We start from the raw sequence: 13,542 nt of genomic DNA on the forward strand, positions 1-13,542 counted from the left end.
AGTAAATTTTCCAAAGTATTTGACAAATAATTTAAAATATCTTTGATTAAGATTATAAACAAAAACAATATTTTTCTAGTAAATAAAATGTCTTAAAATTGTACTTCAATCATCAATTTTACCGTATTGTTAGTGAATTTTATAAAAAATAGCGTAATTATTTTCTTTTAAATTTGGGGTAGATTCGCGCACAAGCATAAGGGCATCTTTTGTATATGTATATATTATTCTGTTACTTAATTTAAAAAAATATTTTAGTTAAACGTTTAAATTTTTATCTCAACATTGATTTAAATACTAATTTAAAGAAATTTATTTTATTAAGTTTACTTTATGCAGAAATTTATAACAATTGTTTAATTACCTACTGACAAGATAATTGTTTTCATTTAAATTTAATTGTCAATAAGTATTTAGAATAACATTTTTATGTTTATATCTGAAGCTATCTCATGCGTACACAGGTGCCCTGTTACATGTACGAAGCTACTCCGCCTGAGGGGTAGATTCATACGATTTTCAAGTAAAAATTATCTGCGTTCAGTTATATATTAATTTATTATTTTAATTGCATGTTTTTATTGTAGCTGGATATTTATACTATTTATTGGTACAAACTTAAGTAGTGTAAATACATTTAACACAGTTTGGGAAGCAAAACTTTCAAAAGCGTACGAAGGATCCCCATCTCTCCCTATATTATACATATAATAGCATATTGATCAGACATATAAAATAGATACATTAAAAAATATCTACAAAAATATATAATAGAAGAAATAAACTAAGTTCTTATGAAGTTAAAAGAGATTAAAAATTTTTTGTTCACTTTTATATAATTTAATAATATAACTAGCTATTATCTTTCCTAAAAATTTTATATTTTATCCGTTTTCTTAAATTATGTCACAGATAGAATCACCCTATGAGAAAAAAGAAAGGAAGATGATTTTTTCTCGCAAAATTCATAAAACAAGCAATTCTACTTATATTACGATTATAAATACATCTAAGTATGTTATAAAAGTAAATATTTTTTGCCAGTACTAAATCTACTGCTCCAAAATGTTATTCGATTTTGTCATTCTCAGCACTCATAAGCCAGTCGCGATTCTCTTTGCTCAATTTCTTCCAATAATCTGCAGAAATAAATGTTTATGTTACATGTATTAAATAATTATATGTAAGTTTAAACAGTTATTTCATATACACTTGAGAAGCACTTTAAATTCTTAACTAATTATTATGTAAACGATTGAGTCTTAACTGCGAGAGAAGTTTGTTTTTACTTAGGCCCGGTAAATACTTGCTTGATAAGAAATATCTCTTACTAATCATTAAAAACGTCGGATTTGTTCCTAAATTCTAATTGACCGTAATTACCTACTAATTCCTGAATTGTATCGTCAGTGCCACCATATTCAATTGGCAAGATATTAGCTGGAACATCCTTAAAACAGCTCCGCAACATGTGCCGGTAGACATGAAATCTGTTCTTCATCTCCTCTATCATGAAAGATTTCATAAGTTTGATAACAGTATTGACGAATATCGACGCGTTGATAACATTTATCGATTGTATTTTTATAGGATAGCAGCTCTGAAAGGAGTGTATAACATTCATCAAGATATGGGGTTGACATAAAGCTAGGTGACGTACTGTTGGTTTGACCACGTCAATGAACACTGTGCAACCATACACAGATGCTACGACGTTGTCCCTCAGTATTAGTTCTGCCAACATCGCACCTATCTGAGGAAATAATCGTCCGTTGAGAAACAATGGGAAATATTTTGTCATGATATGAGTCAGAAATACATCGTTACTTGCGATTTCAATTTTTACCTTAATCAAGTCAGATAGTTTGTGTATAGTCGGGTCAAGTTGAGTAGGACGTACGATGACAACCAATCTTCTTCGACTATCCGGTTTTCGCAGAAGCAAAATTAATCTAAACAAAATATTTATATTATATTTTAGAATAAAAAATCAACCTTAGTTTACAGCGATGCATATAACTGTGTATAAACATTTTTAAAATTTGAATAAAATATTTTTCTAAAATATAAAACAGAAATAATATAGGATAACAAAAATTTAAATAATTTGTCATTAAAATAAAAGTTGCAATTTATATAGGTTTTTTATTATGTATTCAGTCTTTATAAATAAAAAATTTAGAGAAGCACACTTTTGATCCTCATTTTGATGAAATTGTAATTATTAATAAAATTTATACTTATTATAATAAATATAAATTAATGTAAAAGAATTGAACTTGGTCGATAAAATGCTATTAATTGCAATGTTAAACGTATTTTTAATACAATCGTTCCTTTATAGTTCCGTATAAAAAAAAAATTAGCGGTAAAATTATTACGGTGCAGAAACTTATAAAACTTTACGCTAAATTATTGGATAATCTAAGATGCGATGCTTCTTGGATAATAATAGTAGAGTAAAAGAAAGATTTTTTAAAATTATGCATTATATTTATATACTCCAAAATAGTGATTTTTACCCCCTATCAAGAATCTCTTGCAATTCCGGTCGAAAGGGATCTTTATTCATGTACCAGTCTGGTAAATCGGATCGATGCTTATAATAGTTTCGCATCCTGGTCTTAGTATTCTTGAGGTTAAACTTGCAGACTCTCAAGAATCGCAAGATAAGAAAATCATCTATATACAAATTAAGAATTACCTTTAAATAAAAAGCAGTGCTAAATATAATGTTATTAGATATATTACAAATTAAATTATAATTTTATAAATGTGTAGAATAGAATGATATAGAGTAGTATAATTTTAATAAATGTCTAATATCTAAATATACACTTTATTGCGTTTTCAATTAAAAGAAGAAATAAATCAAGTCAATCGAAAAACTATTCAGAACAAAATGGCAAAATGCAACGATCACAAATTTTTTTATATAAATTTTTATCGAATTTTTATTTTCTTTGTTTATTTTTTAGCGAGACTTTCAAATTACTATTGTTTTCAATAAAGAAGTCAGACACTTTGTTACATTACTTTTCAATTTTTTTTGTTTATTGTGCGATTAAGAATGAGTCCAACGAAGTAAGCATCAACTTAACATCACGATTAAAAACAATTAAGTTTTAAAAACACGATTAAAAAACAATTAACTATGATTTTTGCGGAAATAGTAAACCGTAATAAAATTTCATTAATTGATATTTCAGTGCACATGGGACCGCTGTCATTTTTACCGATTCGTATGCGCAATTCATCTTCGATCCAGCATCTAATTTCCGCGACAGCGTTCTTCCTTATTTCATCGGTTTCGTTTAAATGTGTCGCCGCGTATTCCTTATCCTCGCTGGTCAGCTCTTGCCAAACATGATGTATTACACTGTCGCTGTAATTGTTTTCGTTCGCCATCGTGATGATGGTGAACAAGAAGCTTCGTTCACTACGGAAGGATTATTCGTATCGCGGAAATATGATATACAGCTGTCACCGTGATGTTTATACATAATACTGCAGGTAAGACGCAGTGTTCAAATAAATTCATCGTGCTCTTTGGAATCATTGAATATTTAATCAGAAATCGTGCCAGCTGCAGCAATGTACGATAGTCTGATGATCTTGATGAAACTTACTACGTATTCATTCTCGATAGTTATGAAGAAGCATAAACTTTTAAATTCTTTAAGGTAGCACAAATAGCCTTTTAAATAAATTACGTATAATCTAAAATTATATTATATTGAAACATTATAATTATATCATTGCTCACAAAATAAATAAGTTAAAATGTTTAACGTTTATATTTAAAGAGATATAATGTTTTACGTATAACATTTTCTAAATTCTAACAGAATAAATAAAATTTCTCTCTTTTATATTCACATAATTTGAGAATACTGAAAATTTTCATTAAAAACTTTCGTACTATTTTTCTGCATTAAATTCTTGGCATGGATCTTTTGTGTAACGAAAGATTAAGAGAAATTATACATTTTTTCGGAATTCGGTTTAGACCGAGAGGAAGTGCAACCTTCAATAAAATAAAATTACGTGTGCTAAATAAAATAACCATTTCCTGGTATTGTTCATTTCTGAAAAAACCTTCTGATGGCAGCCTCCATAAATTTGCACTTGACGAGAAAAATTACGCGCAATGCTTTAACGTAAAACGTATAAAAAGATAGATCTGTTTCGCAACAATTAGCGTTTTGTCTACATATATTCATAACTAAAATCATATTATATAACATTATATGCAGTGACTTTGCTATCGTGACGATAATAAACATAAACAAGAACTTGCGTCTGTAAATTATGAAGACGCAGTTTGACCCGTGATCCGTATATAATTAATAATAAATCGGATTGACAGTATAATTTTCACAATCTGATTCTTATTATCATTTTCACGACAAATCAGCATCAATAATTGTATCATTTGCAGCAAATAATGGCGAATTCAAAAATCTCCAGTTCAAAAATCTCTCGGCAAATTTATTAATAATATTTATTATTTTTGCTCTCTAGAAAATGTGCCAATTAAGACAAAGCTTAATCACTATATTTTTTATAATATGTATTTTTGACATTTTTAATAAAATTAGAAAATAAATGCAAAATACAATTTATCATACTGATATAGTTATGTCTATTATTATTTACAATTTATATTTTTAATTTTTGTATTTTCAAGTTTATCTTTGTAAACCTTCACAACACACATTAATACAATAGTTTTTTATAAGCGTATTTCACTTATTTTTGTACTTCCAAAAAATTTACCGGGGGGAAAAACATTTATTTATATTTTATTTATTAAAATTTTTTATTTAAAATATAACATTTTGTTAACAAAATCCAAAAAAATTTATGTCATTTCATTTTAAACTAAAAAAAATGGCAGTTATTTAAAAAAGTATTTTTTCCAAAGTTGCTTTTATAAAACGCAGTTTTAAACAAAATAGCATTTTTTCAAAATTTTAATATCAATTGATCATCAGAAAATTTTACATTCAAAAACACATGTTTTACTTTAATTGCGCTGTATATTTTCAAAAAATATAAACATTAAAAACGTTTGGTGTGAATTTGCATCCAGGTGTTCTTTATGGATGCTCAAAAGAGAGGTGCCATTTATGAGTTAATAATAAAAACTAAGTATTGTCTTTTCTATATAAAAATTTTATATTTTATCCTTTCACTCATATTATACCACCGATAAAATCACCATATAATAATTTTTTTCCACTAAATTCTTAAAACAAAGTCCGACTTACATTACTATTATAAATACAAACATGTCTCTTCTTCGAGCATTAATATCTTTTGCCAATTTTAAATCCACTGCTTCAATATCTTATTCAATCTTACCATTCTCATCACTCATAATCCAATCGCGATTCTCTTCAATCAATTTCTTCCAATAATCTGTAAAAATAAATGTTTATATGTGTTGAACTAAATGATTATATTACGAGTCTAAACAAGTATACTCTATGTACATTTCAGAATCTGGTGCATGAATTCTTAACTTTTATTAATTATTGCTTAAATGATTGTTTGTCTTAATTAATTATGACAAGTTTTTTTTTCGCATATAAATGCTTGATAAAAATGATCTTTTATTATCCACTAAAATCGTCAGATGTATTCTGTTTTAATTTATCATAATTACCAGTTAATTCCCGAATTGTACTACCAGTACCGCCATATTCGAATGGCAAGATATCAGCTGGAACATCTTCAAAACAGCTCTGCAACATGTGCCGATAGACGTGAAATCTATTCTTCATCTCAATCGTCATGAAAGATTTCATAATCCTGATGGTAATATCGAAAATGATCGGTGCGTTGAGAATGTTTATTGATTGCCACCTTATAGGAACGCAATTCTGCCACGCGTGTATTATATCCAGTATGTAAGGTCGAAATTGAGTAACATGACGTATTGTTAAATTGTCCACATCAATGAACAATACGTAACCATACACAGATGCTGTGGGGTTATTCTTTATCGCTAGCTCTGCCAACATCAAACCGATCTAAAATAATCATCCATTAAGAAACAATGGAAAATATTTTGTCATAACATCAATCACAAATAAATTGTTTGAGCTTACTTGCTATTCTAATTTTTACCTTATAAAAGTCCGATGGTTTATGTCTTGTTGGATCATATCGAGTAGCATGTGAGATGATAACCAATCTTCCTCGACTATCCACTTTCCGCAGAGGCAAAAATAACCTGAACGAAATATTTCAGAATCATTCGCAGAAGTCTTAGTTTTTTTCAGCGATCTAATTGTGCACAATAATTTTTAATAAAGTATTCTTATTAAAATATGAAACAGGAGTAATATAAGTAAGTTGACGAAAATTGAAAGAGTTTATCACAAAAATTAAAGTTGCGATTTTTTAAAATTATCTGTTATGTATTTAAAATAAACAAAAAATAAAGACAAACTCATTACCGATCCTCATTTCAAACAAACGGAAATTGTTAATAAAAAATATATAATTTATTATAATAAAAATAAACTAACATAATTGAGCTTTATAAGTAAAGTTTGATTAACTGCAATGTTGTTACTACATTGTTAAAAAAAATCAGCGATAATAATTACTACGAAAATTTATGAAATTTTATGATAAATTACTGGATAATCTGAGATGCGACGTTTTTCAGCTAACAGTACTAGAGTAGAGAAGAGATTTTATTTAAATTGCATTTATGTACTCTCCGAAATAGTGGCCTTTACCCAGAATCAAGCAGCTCCTGCAATTCCGGCCGAAATGGATCCTTATTCATGTACCAGTCTGGAAAGTTGAATCGCTGCTTATAATAGTTTCGCATCCTAGTTTTAGTATCCTTGAGGTTAAATGCGCACACTCTCAAAAATCTCAGGATAAGAAAATCATCTGTATACAAATTAAAAAATAAATTTAAATAAAAAGCTGCTATAAAGCAGTGCTGCGGCTATTATATTAGGTATTACAAATTAAATTGAGTTTTTATAAATATAGAGCAGTATGATTTTAAGAAATGTCTAATATCTAAATGTATGAGCACACATCTTTTTGCCTTTTTAATTAATAGAAAAAAAATTTTCTTTTATTAATCAAGTCAATCAAAAACAATTTAAAAAGTGTCGAAATGCAATAACACAATCACATCTTTTTTTATATAAATTTTTTATTGAGTTTTTATTTTTTTCTTCATTTATTTTTACTTATCAAGACTTTTAAATCACTGTTGCTGTTGTTTTCGATAAAGAAGTCAGATATTTTTTTCCATCTTTTTTTTTTATTGCGCGATCAAGAATGAATTCAACAATGTAAGCATCAGACTTAACATCACGCCAATTCAAGGCTAAATTAAACTTATTATTGCTCTGGAAGTATAAATCATAATTGAATTTCAGTGAATGATTTTTCAACGTATAGAGCAGCTGTAATTTTTACCGATTCTTATGTACAATTCGTCTTCGGCCCAGCATCTATAATTTCAGCAACATTCCCTCTGAAGCTGACGCTCTCAGTGATGTGAATTCAACGAGGCATCGGATTTAACACGCCGGTTTAAGACTAATTTAAAGACTAGATTTGACTTAGACTAAATTTTGTGTATTATTGCTCCGGAATAATAAACTGTAATTGAATTTCAACGCACTGAATGATATTTCAACGTGTAGAATCATTGTCATATTTACCGATTCGTACGCGCAATTCGTCCTCGCACCAGCGTCGAATTTCCGCGACGGCATTTTTTCTAGTTTCATCGGTTTCGTTCAAATGTGCCGCCGCATATTTTTTATCCTCACTGGTCAGTTCTTGCAGAACATGCACTACACTGTCGTTATAATTGCGTTCGTTCGCCATCATAATGGCAGTGAACAAGAAGCTTCCACTATGGAAAGATTTGTGATTTCAAGCCGCGGAGATGCGATAACCACTGTGACGCGTGAAATTACGACCAGCGATAATTGCAATAACGTTTATATAACACTGGAATAGCATGCGTTTATTATTCTTTCGAATTATCGAATAACTAATCAGAAATTGCGCTATCTGCAATAAACAACGATGTAAAATAGTTCGATGTGCTCGATGGAAAATAAACTATCCGTTCTTAACAGTCGTGAAGAAACTTCAACTTCTAAATTCTTTATATAATAGCACTCTTAGCCTTTTAAATAAAGTACGTATGTATGAGCTAGAAATTAGAATTATATTGAAAGATTATAGTTATATCATTGATTATAAATTATACATATGAAATAAATAACGTGCTTCAATAGTTAAACGGAAGACATCCGCCCAAATACCAAAGAAGTTCAGATTCAAATTCTGGTTGTGGTGATATTTTTCGCAGTAAGTTATTTTTCAGGATTTAAAATATGCTCATTAACATCAAAATTATTAAATTGCTTGTCAACTTAATTGTAATATTACTTAATCTCGATTCAGTTTAGAGATATATTAAAGACCGACAAAGTATTTGACGCGGAGTTAATTGCTTTAACTGGAAATTGTAAGTTCACACATAGATATTCTGCTTGGATATTTTGCATTCCCTGATTCTCATCTTACAATTAGTTTGAACATTTCGCAGTCGATTCAAGCGAATATTTGGAATAAATCAATTAATATTTATTTATAAAAAGATAAAATATGTTACGTAAAACATTTTTTTAATTACAAACAATTAAACTTTTCTCTCTTCTAATTTACATGATTTGAGAATATAAAAAATTTGTATTAAGAAACTCTCGTACATTCTCTTCTGCATTATGTTTCTAATAACTTTTCCGTATCAAAAGAGCAAAGATTGATTTATTTTCGAGACTCATAAAAGTTAAGAGAAAGTGCGGCTCACATTCGATAAAGTAAAACAAAATATATTAATAAAGTATGTACAACATAAAATAATCGTTTCCTAGAGCTGGCATTACTCATTTTTTAGAAAATCTTTGAATGAATTCTTTCATAAATTCGCACTTAAGATGCATTCAGGAAGCACGCTGTCAGCGCTATCGCATCATTCTATCCTTGTTTTCCGTTTAATAAATGATAAAGAATAATGCGATAACACTGACAGCACGCTCCTGAAACGTGCCTCTAGTGAAAAAAATGACACACGGTATCTTATAATGCAAAACCATAATAAAAGATAAATCTTTGCAGCATATAATGTTTTATCTGTATTGATAGTTGATGTTATGTAGACATGACTTTGCTATATAGTGACAATAATAAAACTTGTGTCTGCAAATTATAAGAATGCAGTTTGACTCACGACCCGTATATAATTAATAATAAACGAGATTGACAGAATAATCTTCTAAATCTATATGAATCTTATTATTATTTTCACGACATTAGCATCGATAATTCATCATATATCATTCATCATATATCATTTGTAGTGGATAATAAAAACGGATTTAAAAAATCTTTAGTGGCAAATTTATCTTTATTCTCTATAAGGAAATGTGCTAATTAAGAAATAGGTTAATTACTATATTTTTATAATATGTATTTTTGACGTTTTAAATTAAATACGAAATACAATTTGTGTACAGGTTTAGTTACGTATATTTTTATTTACATATCATACACATAATAGCATATTGATTATATAAAATAGACAATAAAATATGTGTACAAAATATATAATACAGAAGAAACAAACTAGATTTTTAATATAAAGTGGAAAAAGATATATTTTTTTATTGTCTATGTAACTTACAATAATACAAAAACTATTATCTTTCCTAAAAATATTATATTTTATCCAGTAAGAAATGAACTTCAGTTTGATGTCGAATTGACGTCGAAATCACTGTATCGATTCGATATCGAATTGGCGATCATGTCTTACTGGGTATCCGTTCTATTATATTATATTATGCTTTCGATAGAACCAAATGCAGTAAAAGAGAAAGGAAGATGATTTATTCCTCCAAAATTCATAAAACAAACAAAATTCGACTAATATTACGGTAATATGTTATAATAAATACATCCAACCATGTCTTACAAACAAACATTTGTTACTGATTCTAAATTCACTGCTTTAAAATGTTACAGGTATGTACTATATTCGATTTTGTCATGCTCATCATTCATAATCCAGTCGTGATTCTCTTCGACTAATTTCTTCCAATAATCTGCAGAAGTAAATGTTTAAGTTAAATATAGTAAATTAAATAATTATTCGAGTTTAAACAACTTTATATACATTTTTTAATTTTGTGAATTCTTAGCATTTACTAATTATTTAAACGATTATACTGTTAGAAATTTTTTTTAACCGGTACTTGCTCTTATTACCAGTTAATTCCTGAATTGTACCATCAGCACCGCCATATTCGATTGGCAAGATATCTGCTGGAACATCCTTAAAACAGCTCAGTGACATGTGTGAGTAAACGTGAAATCTGTTCTTCATCTTCTCTGTCATAAAAGATTTCATAAGCCTGACAATATGGTCGACAAATGTCGGCGTGTTGATAAAGTTTATCGATTGTACCCTTATAGGATAGCAACTCTGCCACGCGTGTACTACATTCATAAATATATGAGGTTGGCATAGAGCTATGTGCCGTACTGTTGGATTGACCACGTCAACGTATATTGCGCAACCATACACAGATGCAGTAGTGTTATTCTTCATTGTTAGTTCTGCTAACATTACACCGATCTGATGAAATAATCGTCCGTTGAGAAACAATAATAAATATTTTGCCAGGACGTCAGTCACAAACACATCGTTTGAGCGTTATTTCCTATTCTAATTTTTACCTTAATAAAATCCGATAGTTCATGTGTTGTCGGATCAAATCGAGTACAGCGTACAATGAAAACCAATCTTCCTTGACTATCCGGTTTCTGCAGAGGTAAGATCAACCTAAACGAAATATTTCAGAATCATTCACAATCAACCTTAGTTTTACAGCAATGTATCTAATTTTGTTGAAAAATTTTTAATAAAGTATTTTTACTAAAATATAAAATTGGAATCATATAAAAGAATTGATAAAAAATTTAGAATCTAAAAACAATTTGACAAAAAAATTAAAGTTGCAATTCATAAAGTTTTCTTTTATTTGTATCCAATCCGTATAAATAAAAATAAAAAACACACTATTGATCCTCACTGATCAAATTGGAAATACTAATAAAATTTATATTTATTATAATAACTTAATATACATAAAAGAATCATTTTTTGCTATTAACTGCAATGTTGCAATCTCTTCTTATAAAAGAAAAATTGGCATTAATAATTATTACACTGCAAAAATTTATAAAATACTTTACGATAAATCATTTTAAATTAGATAATCTAAGTTATTTCTCGGTATTAAAGTAGAAGAGAAATTTTAATTAAATTATACATTTATTTTGAGACAGTAGCTATTACCCCATATCAATCAATTCCTGTAGTTTTGGTTGAAACAGATCCTTAATAATATACCATTCCGGTAAGTTGGATCGCTGCTTATAATAATTTTGCATCCTAATCTTAGTTTTCTCGAGATTAAATTTGCAGACTCTCAAGAATCGCAGGATAAGGAAATCATCTAGATATAAATTCAAAATTATCTTCGAATAAAAAGTTACAAAGCAGTACTAAATCTATTATTAGGTATTACAAAATAAATTATGTTTTTCTAAATGTACATATACAACAATAAAATTTTAAAAAATATCTAATGTATAAATGAATAAGCACACCTTTTGCTTTTTGGATTAGAGTAAGAAAAAACCAAATCAATCGAAAATTATTCAGAACATAGCGAAATGCAATAGGACGATCACGCACTTTTTTATATATTTTTTTAAATTGAGTTTTTATTTTTTTTGTAATTTATTTTTACTTATTGAGACTTATAGACTGTTATTTTTTGTTTTCAGTAAAGTAGTCAAATATTTTGTTACAATATTTTTCGTCTTTTCTTTTATTACACGATCATGGTAAGCATTAGACTTAACGTCACGCCGATTAAGCGTATTTTTGCTCCGGAAGTAATAAATCATTGAATTATATTGACTGATATTTCGACGCTATTCACTGTCATTTTTACCTATTTGTATACGCAATTGGTCCTCAATCCAGCGTCTAATTTCCGCGATGGCTTTCTCTCTAATTTCATCAGTCTCGTTCAAATATGCCGCCGCATATTTCTTATCCTCGCTGGTCATCTCTTGCAAAACGTGATGCACTATGCTGTCACTATAGCGTTTGCTCCCCATCGTGATGACAATGAGTAAGAAGCTTTGCCGACTGTGAATGGATTCGTGTCGCGGAAATATGATATATACTCTCACGATGAGTATCATATATAATACTACAGAGATAACGAATAAAAATGTGCACTCTTCTCGTGATTTAATTTTAGAATCTTCGATGCTCTTTGGAATCATTGAATGATTAATCAGAAATTGCGCGATCTGCAGCTGACAACAATATAATATAGTTTGATGACCTTGATAAAACTTACTATTCGAAAACTTTAACATTTAAATTATTGTAAGGGAGCACACTTAGCCTTTTAAATGAACTGCATATGAGTTAAAATTATATTGAAAGATTATAGTTACAGCTCACAAAATAAAAAGTAAAGACGTTTAACATTTATATTTAAAAAGATAAAATGTTTTTACGTAAAAATTTTTTTTAATTACAACCGAATAGATTAAATTTCTCTCTCTTCTTTTATTTTCATAATTTGCAGGTAATTACTTAATAATAAAATTGATAAATATCTCGCGCCTATTTAAACGATCGCGTTTCGGGGCACGCGATCATCTATGTTAATTATAAATGAGACTGTTGAATTTCTCGCGCCCATTTAAACGACCAAATTCCGAATATCGTGAACGTTGTAATTAATTAATCATAAAATTGAGAAATATCTCGCGTCTATTTAAACAATCGCGTTTCGGGGCTCGCGATCATCTTTGTTAATTATAAATAAGACTGTTGAATTTCTCGCGCCCGTTTAAACGATTACGTTCTGACTTGCGAACGTCTTTGATAATTAATAATCAGATTGTTAAATTTTTTGCGCCCATTCAAACTATCACTTTCCGGATATCGCAAACGTTATAATTAATTAATAATAAGAGTATTAAATATCTCGCGCCTATTTAAACTATCACGTTTCGGAGCTTGCCATCGTCTTTGTTAATTAAATATATAGGACAATAAAATTTCCGTGCTTATTTAAACGCCCAGATATCGTGAATGTTGTAATTAATTAATCATAAAATTGTTAAATATTCGCGCTTATTTAAACGTTAGCGTTTCGGAGCTCTTGATCGTTTTTATTAATTAAGTAGAAGACTGTAAAATTTCTGCGCCTATTTGAACGAACTTTCCGGAGCACGCGAACGTTGTTGTTAATTAATAATAATGCACTGTTATATTTATAGCGTCAAACTAAACTTTATTTAAGTCGCCACTGCTCCTACTTAATAAATAGTTATTTTTAACTAAGACATTATAGTTATTTTTAAATATAACAATGAAATTTAACT

At 28.7% G+C, this 13,542-nt stretch overlaps 3 protein-coding genes and 1 long non-coding RNA gene across 8 annotated transcripts; 1 reads left to right on the top strand and 3 right to left on the bottom strand.

Moving 5' to 3' along the window:
* Nucleotides 1-539: 539 nt before the first annotated feature.
* Nucleotides 540-3,689, bottom strand: LOC105460028 (alpha-tocopherol transfer protein-like). 2 transcript variants are annotated; one of them, XM_011706468.1, is made up of 5 exons: nucleotides 3,237-3,689; nucleotides 2,523-2,682; nucleotides 1,847-1,952; nucleotides 1,388-1,753; nucleotides 540-1,139 (listed from the first exon to the last, which is right to left on the bottom strand). In XM_011706468.1, exons 1-5 carry the CDS (start codon nucleotides 3,406-3,408, stop codon nucleotides 1,122-1,124), a joined length of 822 nt encoding a protein of 273 aa, XP_011704770.1. In that variant the 5' UTR covers nucleotides 3,409-3,689; the 3' UTR covers nucleotides 540-1,121. The 2 variants fall into 2 exon arrangements, with proteins under 2 accessions (XP_011704770.1, XP_011704769.1); XM_011706467.1 differs by having other exon boundaries at nucleotides 1,384-1,753; nucleotides 3,237-3,687.
* A 1,468-nt stretch (nucleotides 3,690-5,157) lies between these two features.
* On the bottom strand, nucleotides 5,158-7,898 carry LOC105460027 (alpha-tocopherol transfer protein-like). Of its 2 annotated transcripts, none has more exons than XM_011706466.1 (5): nucleotides 7,707-7,898; nucleotides 6,756-6,813; nucleotides 6,136-6,241; nucleotides 5,672-6,038; nucleotides 5,158-5,424 (listed from the first exon to the last, which is right to left on the bottom strand). In XM_011706466.1, exons 1-5 carry the CDS (start codon nucleotides 7,876-7,878, stop codon nucleotides 5,354-5,356), a joined length of 774 nt encoding a protein of 257 aa, XP_011704768.1. In that variant the 5' UTR covers nucleotides 7,879-7,898; the 3' UTR covers nucleotides 5,158-5,353. The 2 variants fall into 2 exon arrangements, with proteins under 2 accessions (XP_011704768.1, XP_011704767.1); XM_011706465.1 differs by having other exon boundaries at nucleotides 6,756-6,915.
* Nucleotides 7,899-8,103: 205 nt separating this feature from the next.
* Nucleotides 8,104-10,764, top strand: LOC105460026. Of its 3 annotated transcripts, XR_975758.1 has the most exons (6): nucleotides 8,104-8,194; nucleotides 8,295-8,367; nucleotides 9,918-9,998; nucleotides 10,087-10,174; nucleotides 10,333-10,419; nucleotides 10,537-10,764. It is a non-coding gene; the product is annotated as an uncharacterized LOC105460026 (long non-coding RNA). The 3 variants fall into 3 exon arrangements; XR_975756.1 differs by lacking the exons at nucleotides 9,918-9,998; nucleotides 10,087-10,174; XR_975757.1 differs by lacking the exons at nucleotides 8,104-8,194; nucleotides 8,295-8,367; nucleotides 10,087-10,174.
* On the bottom strand, nucleotides 9,935-12,576 carry LOC105460025 (alpha-tocopherol transfer protein-like). The gene is made up of 5 exons (XM_011706463.1): nucleotides 12,087-12,576; nucleotides 11,423-11,582; nucleotides 10,801-10,906; nucleotides 10,330-10,699; nucleotides 9,935-10,166 (listed from the first exon to the last, which is right to left on the bottom strand). Exons 1-5 carry the CDS (start codon nucleotides 12,520-12,522, stop codon nucleotides 10,081-10,083), a joined length of 1,158 nt encoding a protein of 385 aa, XP_011704765.1. The 5' UTR covers nucleotides 12,523-12,576; the 3' UTR covers nucleotides 9,935-10,080.
* Nucleotides 12,577-13,542: the final 966 nt, after the last annotated feature.

This window comes from Wasmannia auropunctata, unplaced genomic scaffold, assembly GCF_000956235.1.
Source record: "Wasmannia auropunctata unplaced genomic scaffold, wasmannia.A_1.0 LD333475.1, whole genome shotgun sequence".
Classification (NCBI taxonomy): domain Eukaryota; kingdom Metazoa; phylum Arthropoda; class Insecta; order Hymenoptera; family Formicidae; genus Wasmannia; species Wasmannia auropunctata.

Coding starts and splice junctions, on each gene's coding strand:
- LOC105460025 (XM_011706463.1), bottom strand. CDS start 12,522: ATGTTAAAGTTTTCGAATAGTAAGTTTTATCAAGGTCATCAAACTATA. Junction 10,700..10,800: donor AACTATCGGATTTTATTAAG/GTAAAAATTAGA, acceptor TTATTTCATCAG/ATCGGTGTAATGTTAGCAGA. Junction 10,167..10,329: donor TACAATTCAGGAATTAACTG/GTAATAAGAGCA, acceptor TTACTTCTGCAG/ATTATTGGAAGAAATTAGTC.
- LOC105460027 (XM_011706465.1), bottom strand. CDS start 7,878: ATGATGGCGAACGAACGCAATTATAACGACAGTGTAGTGCATGTTCTG. Junction 6,242..6,755: donor CAGGAGCTGCTTGATTCTGG/GTAAAGGCCACT, acceptor TATTTCGTTCAG/GTTATTTTTGCCTCTGCGGA. Junction 6,039..6,135: donor AACCATCGGACTTTTATAAG/GTAAAAATTAGA, acceptor TGATTATTTTAG/ATCGGTTTGATGTTGGCAGA.
- LOC105460028 (XM_011706467.1), bottom strand. CDS start 3,408: ATGGCGAACGAAAACAATTACAGCGACAGTGTAATACATCATGTTTGG. Junction 1,953..2,522: donor CAAGAGATTCTTGATAGGGG/GTAAAAATCACT, acceptor TATTTTGTTTAG/ATTAATTTTGCTTCTGCGAA. Junction 1,140..1,383: donor TACAATTCAGGAATTAGTAG/GTAATTACGGTC, acceptor TTATTTCTGCAG/ATTATTGGAAGAAATTGAGC.